This window comes from Beta vulgaris, chromosome 2, assembly GCF_026745355.1.
Source record: "Beta vulgaris subsp. vulgaris cultivar EL10 chromosome 2, EL10.2, whole genome shotgun sequence".
NCBI classification, from domain to species: domain Eukaryota; kingdom Viridiplantae; phylum Streptophyta; class Magnoliopsida; order Caryophyllales; family Amaranthaceae; genus Beta; species Beta vulgaris.
The window spans coordinates 43,106,084-43,115,791 of record NC_079203.1 but is presented as its reverse complement, the minus strand read 5'-3'; the positions used below and the strand labels follow the sequence as shown (position 1 = coordinate 43,115,791).

General features: G+C 32.1%; 1 protein-coding gene across 1 annotated transcript; it reads right to left on the bottom strand.

Moving 5' to 3' along the window:
• Positions 1 to 4,008: 4,008 nt before the first annotated feature.
• On the bottom strand, positions 4,009 to 5,135 carry LOC104884219 (abscisic acid receptor PYL2). Its single transcript, XM_010668831.3, has one exon. It carries the CDS (start codon positions 4,961 to 4,963, stop codon positions 4,370 to 4,372), a length of 594 nt encoding a protein of 197 aa, XP_010667133.1. The 5' UTR covers positions 4,964 to 5,135; the 3' UTR covers positions 4,009 to 4,369.
• Positions 5,136 to 9,708: the final 4,573 nt, after the last annotated feature.

The following is a 9,708-nucleotide window of genomic DNA, read 5'->3' as shown; positions in this document are numbered from 1 at the left end:
TGAATTGAAATGAACTGAACTGAAATGAATTAAATTATAACTAATAAAAGTGATAATTGAAGCTAAATTGAATTGAATTGAATTGAACTGAACTGATTGCAACTGAGCTGAATTGAAATGAAATAACTGATTCCAACTAAACTGAATTGAACTGAAAATAAGTTGGAGGAGAACAGACCCTTACTGTAGTACACACTTTAAGGAAAATAGAAGAGAAAGTGTAAAAAGTGGGTCCTTAATTCTTTTTTCTAGTGAGGAGAGAGAGTGTGGATTTATTATATTTTAGGAAAATTGAGAATCTCAAAGAGAGAGAGTATGGACCAAAGAGGCAAAGATGATCATATTATTATGAAGTATTTTTTGCTTTGGCGGAAAATAGAAGAGAAAGTGTAAAAAGGACCGGAAATACTGTAGCCCATTTGGTGGCAAGATGGGATACACATGGTGTCTCTGAACTTATTTGTATGGATCCCCTTCCGCAAAGTATTATTACTTTGGCGGAATATGATTTGCAATAAATTTCCGGTCTAATTTTCCCCTCAAAAAAAAAAAAAAAGTATTTTTTGCTAAATGAGAAATAAATAGAACTTTACAAAATAGAGTTAATATGCTTTTAAAAAAAGTCAGAATTGTATTTTTGCCAACTATAATCCTCCAAATATTACCAATCCAACCACCAATATTCGGACCAATGCGAACATATCGCGGCTATCAATATACAGTAGGATTGTGCTTCAAGGGAAAGATTCTTCAGTGTAATTTCAAACTTAATCTTAAAAGGAGGTAGAAGACTACAAAGCCGAATATGCATGATGCAGCAGAAAGTATAAACAAAAAATTTGAAACTACAAATATTAAGTTTGGTGGTATTTTTCCAAGTTTGATTCATCTATAGCTAATTTCTTATGGAGGTCCTTATATTGGCACCAAAAATTAATATGACTAGAGTTGATCTCTCTTATTTAACTAGTTTTTTATGCACGCTATGCGTGCATCGACATTTTGGAACGAAACAATTATTCAATAGTAAAACAAATCAAAAAACGAAAGTTTGTATCTAAGTTCACCTCCATTTTGTGAATAAGAAAGAATGCAATACTTACAAATAATATTTAAAAACATTGTAATAAATAAGTATAGGTAATGAAATTGCATCTTTAACTAATATTTTGTTGTCAAAGCTCTAAACAATTCATGGACCATGACAAAAAGAGACAAAGATAATGCAGTCCTTTCTCTCTCTCTGATCTCTCTCTAATTCTGAGCTACTCCTTTTCACCCATTTCTCTCAGTTTCACACAATTATTTTTCTCGCTCAATTCAACTGAAACAATGCATTCCTCACTTTCTCTCTCCTTTTCATCATCTTCTTCAATATCCCCCAAATCAAACCACACACACTCGAGTCCTCCGCATTCTTAGCTAAACGTCTCAATCTCTACTTTTGTGGACTTCAAAGAGAAGCATTGAGTTTCTCAGTGAGTTCTCGCGCGAGTTCAACTCTAAATTAAAGTCGTCGAGTTCACTCTCTTGAAACCTTGGATTATGATATCATCATCATTGGAGATGGCTTTGACGGTCATGGCATCGCTTTCCATGTCGTCGATAAGGTATTTTTGAATATCTGATGGGCTGAAATTCGATTATGCGCACAAATTTAATTTTTTTTAATTTATAGGCACCATTTCTGATGTAATTTTAATTTTAATTTTAACTATATATGAATGAAATTTTACATAAATTGTAATTTGATTTTTTTTTATAAAAAATTCTAACACAATATATGTTCGTAAGATTTACTGTAATTTGCGTTTAAATTTACTCGAGTGCAGTACATATTCTTAATATTTACTAAACATAAAGCATTATACATACTTTTATTTTCAATAACGAACTACGTACCTGATTAATAATAAAGTATACGCAAATTTGAGAATGTCGTGAAACTCTAATCTATGAGGAGAACTGATTTTTTTTGGAGTTTGTGTTATGAAAAATTTTATTTGAGTTTGAATTTGAGTTATCTCTGTGTTGAAAATAACATGTACATTTGTTTTTTGTTATTGTTTGTTGTAGTAATGTTTGGTAAATTCTTGATGATTAATCTTTTTTATTGGCAAGTTTATGCGACTGATATTTATTTTATTAGTTGATTGGGTTTAATGGAGATTTGATTGATTTGTTTTGGCAAGTTTATGTATGAAATTGGTTTATAACTATTAAAGGTTGTATTTGTAATGTAATATTTTTGTTCTGGAAGGACAATTAAGTAAATTTATAGAGGGACACCGTTGCTCCCCCCTTGGCTTATATAATAAAGATAAACTACTAATTGACATATGCATCATAATATCACCTGACTAAACACGATTATAAGTCAAAAGGCTTTTCATTTGAATACGACCTAAATCATCTTAATTTTTTTTTGAAGGAGAAATTTCATTAATTGAAGGCCAAACGACATCTAAATAGATTTAAAAAAAAACAAGATACAATAAAACAAGGTTAAATCAAATTCGCCTTCGAATAAACTACAATGAACCAGATCGAGCAATACAGCGCAACCCCCTTGTATTTGCTGAATCATAGTTTGGGAAGAACATTCTTGATCAAGCCATGTTTACCGCATCAGAGATTCCAATACCTTTATGTTGAGTCTCGAACTTCAACCAATGAGAACAATTTCTCATACCTAAAAACAAAAACCATACTCACAACTCCCATATGTGAGAAGGAGATCTTCACAACAGAGAGTAAAAGAATCCTATAAAGAGATACTAATTTATTCAACAAAAATAATAAAAAGAAATAAAAGGAGAAAATGGGCTTACCATGGATGAAAACATCCATGGCTACCCCTAACTGATGAAGAAGCGGTAGGGGAGCTAGGATTTTAAAGAGACAAAAAAAAAAAGAGAGGGGGGCGTCCTTTCTTAACATACGAGTACCTAAATCAACTTAATTAACCTTACTCTGAACGGCTAAACCATCAAATTTCTCCTTATATTATAATTATACTAGTAGAGGGAGTATCAATTAAAGTCAAAATGGAGCATCTATTTTAAAAAAAAGAGAATATATGATACTAAACATGTCCATGAGAACTCGATGTTAATGACTATAAAATTTAAAAGACTTGTCGAAATGTATGCTCCTATGTACGTGATCACAATGATCTTCTTTAATTTGTTAGTATACTTCACATGTCGAGCAAGAGGAGAAGCATAGAATCACCAAATCTCTTTTGTGTAAGAGAAAGTCAAAAAAGAAGATGTATCAACTCAATTTTAAAAGAAAAAAAAAATTCACAAGGTAAGATGAAGATCCTTAATTTACAAGTTAATTGGACAAGGGGAGATCGCACCTGTGTCACTAGATAAATGTTAAAAGTAGTTTGAGTGATTAAGATTGGTTCATTGTCTTATATAGACTTGTTTACAGGATTATTTCGTAAATGGAGTCCTTACTAAAATGTTTGTCTTTCTCTCATTTTATTTCTTTAGAGAATTAGATTGTAAATAAGATTTGCAATACACACTCCCTAATTTACTAGCGGGAAAAAAGAAAAAAGAAAATCACTAATGGTACAATTGAGAATATTCTTTGCCTAAAAATGAAAAATTGTCATAAACTCAAAAGAAAATAGGAAAAATAAAATAAGAATTGATCAAGGGCACAAATTTCTCAACAATGGAAAAGTAAAATGGAAGAAATCCTTATTTTGTTACATTTATATTTAAAATGTTCTTTTTAAAACTATTGGAAAAAGGGGGATAAATCCAAATTGCAATTGTAATTTTAGATATAACTTCAATAGCTTCCCTTGTACAATTTCCCCACTTATTACTAAAGTTGCTAAATTAACCTTGACTTGAAAAAAAAAAAAAAAGTTGCTAAACTAACCAAGTAACCATATGATAAGGTTGTACTAGAAAAAGGAGGTGCATATATAACTGTCATTTCTACATGACTAGGATTAGTGGACAAAAGAGAAGAGAATGAGAGACATATTTGCAAAACAAGAGAGTCTTCATTTCTTTTTTTAATAATTTTTTTTGGGAATTACCAAATGGGAGGAATGAACCATCCAACCATCAAAAATCCATACAAAAGTTCAAAGAAAAAAGGAAAAAAAAAAGAAGACCAATACTAACTACATAATGTTTTTAGGGGTGTTTAAAAATAAGTAGAGATCATTGGCCAGAATAATCAACATACCCATGCCAAATTATATGGATAAACAGAAAAAGGAGGGAAAAAATAAAAACTGTTATCAGACCTATGGTATCCTCCAAATTTTGAGAGCTATACCATATACTTTTGCAAGAAATACAAAATTTGTTGCCATATACTATATATAGAATATAGATCATTCATTTCCGTGCATTGCAAGAACCCCAAGTTTTTGTAGATTAAGCTTGACAACAGTATCAACAAACATCTTAGTATCTTCAGCAGAATTACCTTCAGGAATATCAACAATATAAGACTCCAACACTATTGTATAAACTTGTTCATCGTTGGTGTAGAACTCATTGAGCGATGTGACAGACTTGTAGTTGCGTAGGCGATGTTGTCCACCAACAACACGGAAGCTAATGACGCGGTGTTGATCGTCGAGAAGTTCAAGGCGTTCGGTGCTAGTCGAAGCAGGTAGACCGGACACGACGCTGACCTCGCGGACACTGCCGACAGATGAGCCATTACCCGAGGTCATACGGCAGCTCTTTATGAAGTGTTTGTACCGCTGTGGGTTGTCAAAACTGCGTACATACGGCCAGATGGTATCGGCCGGGGCGTCGATGCGTTGGGTGATAAGGGAGGAGGTTGTGTTGGGTGGATTTGGGTGGAAAGTGTGGTAGGTTTGGATGAGGGGTTGTAGGGTGGTGTACTCCTCTTTGGTTAGGCCTTGAGGTGGTGATGATGGTGGTGATGGTGGTGGGGGTGGTGCTTGGGTGTTCATGAAGCTAGCTATGCAATTGTTGAGAGCTAGCACACGTGTGGGAGGAGGGAAATTGGAGAGGAAGGAAGGAAGATTGGAGAGTTTGGAAAATGAAAGTGAGAAAGGGGAACTTGTGAGCTTTTTAATAAGGGTTTATGTTCTTTGAAATTGAATGAGTCTTAGATGGTGACATGATAGCTCTCTTGGTAGATAATATAGGTACTTATAATATTTAATTATTGAATTGATAGATAGGCACTATCTACTTGAAAATGTTATGTAGGAGACAAATTATTTACTTATATATCTTATATTAGCGCTTTAGTTGTATGGGTGATTATATTACCTCCGTACTTTTTTAGTTGTGCCATTTGATTTTGTGACAGTATTTATCAACCAATTTTGTTAAGGTATCTCGCATTGTTATATAAGAAATTAAAAACATAGTCAAGTGGGGTGTTGTTAGATTCGTCTCAATACGAGGATTCCAAATATCAAATTTTTATGATTTTTAATTACACCCAACAAGAGATATTAACGTTCAAATAATCGTCTCGTCAAATGTGAAAAAGCAAATGGTGCAACTAACAAAATACATAGGTAGTATAAGTTTATGGAGTAGTGGATAAGAGCAACTTCTATAGTGTCATTAGTGTGTAAAAAAAGGACTTGCTTGCTAGCAATTTTGTAAAATACTTACCAAGTTGCTAAACCATTGGAGTACAAAATCGAGTTTCGGTTTGCTAAGCAAATTGGCTTAGCAAAACATTGGGTCCCACAACAAATAACTTTTTAATAAGTACTCTATCCGTCCCATTAATTTATCTCTCTTAAGGCCAAACTTTAAAATATTTGACCAAATATTCTTATTTATATATGTGAAAAAACGTATTCATGTGAGATCTTGTTACATTAGCATCAATGTAGTTTCATAATATCAATTTTTTATATTTTTTATTAATAAAGAATTGAAGATATTGAAAGTCAAATGTTTATCTTGGAGGCCGTGTAAAAAATAAAGAAGTTAAGCATTATATTATAGGACGGATGGAGTAATAATTTATATATGTAGTTTAACTAAACCACTAAAGAGAAGTTGACTGAAGATAGAATTAGCTAAAGAAAATGATGTGACATCTTTAGCCAATCATCATTTTAACTAACCATTGAAGTTGCTCAAAGGGATGTGTCTCTACTTTATTTAATATATTTGAATTTACATTTTATCGAAGATTGTGCTCCGAAAACTTGCATTACTAACATCTGTTTATAAGTAAGTGATACACTTCTCCCCTTTTATGTGAGGCTTTTTGGGAGAAGTGTGTCGCTTATTTAAAAATGGAGGAAGTATGTGGTACAGATTAGGTGAAAATTCCAAAATTCTAAATCACTAGATGTGGAAGATAATCATATACTCTCTCTATATTCTTATATCTTTCTCACTTGGAATCTTGATACTATTCATAAGTAGAGATAATATTCTAGATTCTCCTCGATAAAAAAAAAATCATGTGCACTCGATTCGTCTCATTGAGTATTTTATTAATATTCAATTGCTATGATTTTTTATTTATATGTAATGAAAGAAATTAGGAGTACATCGATAAATGAGCACAGTAAAATAGGAAAGATGAATAAATACAAGGTGAGTATATACAATCTGACTTGTGTAGACCCGATTCATGTTAATATTAGTGCGCACCTAGCCAAAATCATGTACCATCTATGAAGAATCCATTATATCATTCAGAAACTCGCTATATCATACAAAAATCCACTATATCATGCATAAGCCCATTATATATATCGCGTGGAAACTCACTATATCATTCAGAAACATACTATATCATGTATAAACTACGTCATTTCTAAACAATTTGCTATATCATTCATAAACCCACTATATCACAAGGAAACTCACTATATCATTCAAAAACATATATTATATGAAAACAACATCGATGTTAAAGCACGTGTCAAACCCCCAATGCTTACTACACAACTTACATTTTCATGCATGTTAAAAAACTAAAATTAAATTCCCCATTATATTGCATATAATTTTATTATATGTTTTCCGTTAATAAATCCACTATATTGTATATAAGTTCACTATATCTCAGTAAAAACTCATTGTATGAAATTAATATTAATTACCAACCCGATGCACACTAAGTTAGTGTACACCAGGTTCATTTAAGTTTTTTTTGAGTATATAATACTAATGTCGAAATTAATTAGTTAGTTTTAATCTCACTAAATGAATCTTTCCCACTTTACCGTTAAACTCTTAGCTTGTCACGTCGTAATTAGTTTTTTACAGATGTTCCAAATAGGCAAATAGTCCGGGTTAATGATTTGCAAATATTTGTGATTTATGATCGAAGCTCACTAAATTTCTCCAATAATGTTAATAATTTATAAATCTAATTAGAGATGTCTTGGCATGTTAATATGCCTAATGGCCAGTAGGAGACAAGACCATGTTACTATTTTAGGTTTTCTAATTTAGGTATAGATATCTTGATTAGCGAGCTTACAATGGACCACACAAGACCAATGAGGAAAGTGTCAATCTAGCTTGATAATAATGAGGAATTCTCTTCTAAAATATTAGTATGTTAAGTTCTTGGTCTATGCCGCAAGAAAAGGTTTATTATATTGTTTGATTGCTTTTGGGACTTCACTATTTATTTTTTTGAAAGTCACAATCATTAGTACGTGATGCTTACTAGTTACTCCAAGTTGAAACAAACGCTTAGGCATTCTCTTTTATTTTTGATGCTCTCATCTAAAGTATAATATTATGTAGATTCTTACCAATATGAAATAGAATACTGTATTATGTAATCTTTCCATTTTTTAATTGATGGACATAATCATATTATTGGATAATGTGAATTATAATATTAAGAATATAAACTGTCACTATATTACTAGGACATGATTAAAAATATATATTTTCAAGATATGCATTAAAAACTATTAGGAATCAATTAAAGCATCACAATAAAATGGAAGAGTACAAGATAGCAACCCCCAAGGAGAAATAAATACATAGTTACAATGTTACATGATGATGATAAGAAACGCATATACAAACCTTCTTTTTGTTTGAGGTAAAGCATATACCAACCTAGATCCTGCTAGTTGTATTTTTCTTCATTTGGATAGGTTATCAAGTAATATTAATATATATTAGGTATCCTAGGGAAGTAGGGATATAATTGCCTAATAGTAGTAAGATATTGTATATATTAATAGTATATTGTTTTAAACCGTATAATAATGAATAGAATATTAGTCATGTAATTAGATTAAAATGATATATATTTTTTTAATAAGGTAAGAAGAAAAAAAAGTTAGGAGACCCTCTGCACGAGGAGAGCTCCTACCTTATTAGTTACAAGGATATTATGGAGAGCAGAAGAAGTACAATCTACTGTAGAGAAATGATCATCAACTAAATGACCAACATTAGCTATCCAATCCCGCTGCCTTGTTTGCTTCCCGGAAGACATGACGTATATCCCATGACTAAAGAACTGTTAGAAGGTAGTGGGTGATGTCTCAGATGATGTTGGAGATCTGTCGGGGGGTGACCATATGCCTTTGACTGCGTTGATGACCATAAGATTGTCGCCCTCGATGAAGATGTGGTGAAGATGATTTTGGAGGGTAAAATACCCTAATGAAGAGATGTAGCTTTGGCAATGAAGACCAAGGAGGAACCGAGATTAATTGCTAAGGCTGTGAGGAGGTATCCAGCTGAATCCCGGATAATAATGCATGTTGCTGCAGAGTTGCCACAAACCGAACCGTCGAAGTTGAGTTGGAAAGATTATGGAGGTGGAGGCTCCCATGCAAAGAGTATGGTGTTGTCATGTCGTGATGATGGGGGTGGTAGAGTGATTTGGGTGAGGTGCTGAGAACGGAGACCCAGTGGAGAAACAATTGTCAACTGTCTTCCTTAAGGCCCATTCTTTGTGGAGGAATTTGGCCGTGTGGAGATTAAAATGATATATGGTAATATGAATTTAAGCATCATTTTGATATCGATATAAAATAAATTAGATAAGATATTTTAGCACATATTTACAGGGGACGAGATATGTCTTACGAATTATAAGCATGTTATATTTTTCGTTTTTTTACTTGCAACATTGAAGTAGGACACAAGAATATAAGAGAGGATCCTTCAAAAAACAAAAAAGAATATAGGAGAGGAGAGAGACATAGATATAGATATTAAAAGACCCCCATGTGCTAGAATCTATTCTATTTAACTTTACTTATCCGAACTTATTTGACCTTACATGAAATTATCTGAAATTTTAAACTTATATGAAGTCATTTGATTTTATTGGAACTTATTAAATGTCAATTTATAAGGGGTTAAAATTTATCTAAACTTATTAGAAGATATTGAAAGTTATTTTGTAAGGAATTAGAATTCATCTACATATATTTATTCGAACTTATCTTAGCTTATTTGTACTTATTTTAATTTTTTTAATAAGTTATAATAAGTTGAACTAGAAATAGAATCTAATTTAGGAGGTTGAAAAAAATGGTTCCACCTAATTTGAGAGACGTGTTGTAATTTTCCCAATTTAGATATTGATAACTGATAAGTACGGTTCTATCTAGAACAAAAAGGACGGCCAAACAAATAAGTTGCATCACCGAAAGCCATACAAAAGTGTAGCCATATGATATCACATAGAAGTACTTACTACTCCTACGGTAAGAAGAGGAAGAGCCTA

Coding starts and splice junctions, on each gene's coding strand:
- LOC104884219 (XM_010668831.3), bottom strand. CDS start 4,963: ATGAACACCCAAGCACCACCCCCACCACCATCACCACCATCATCACCA.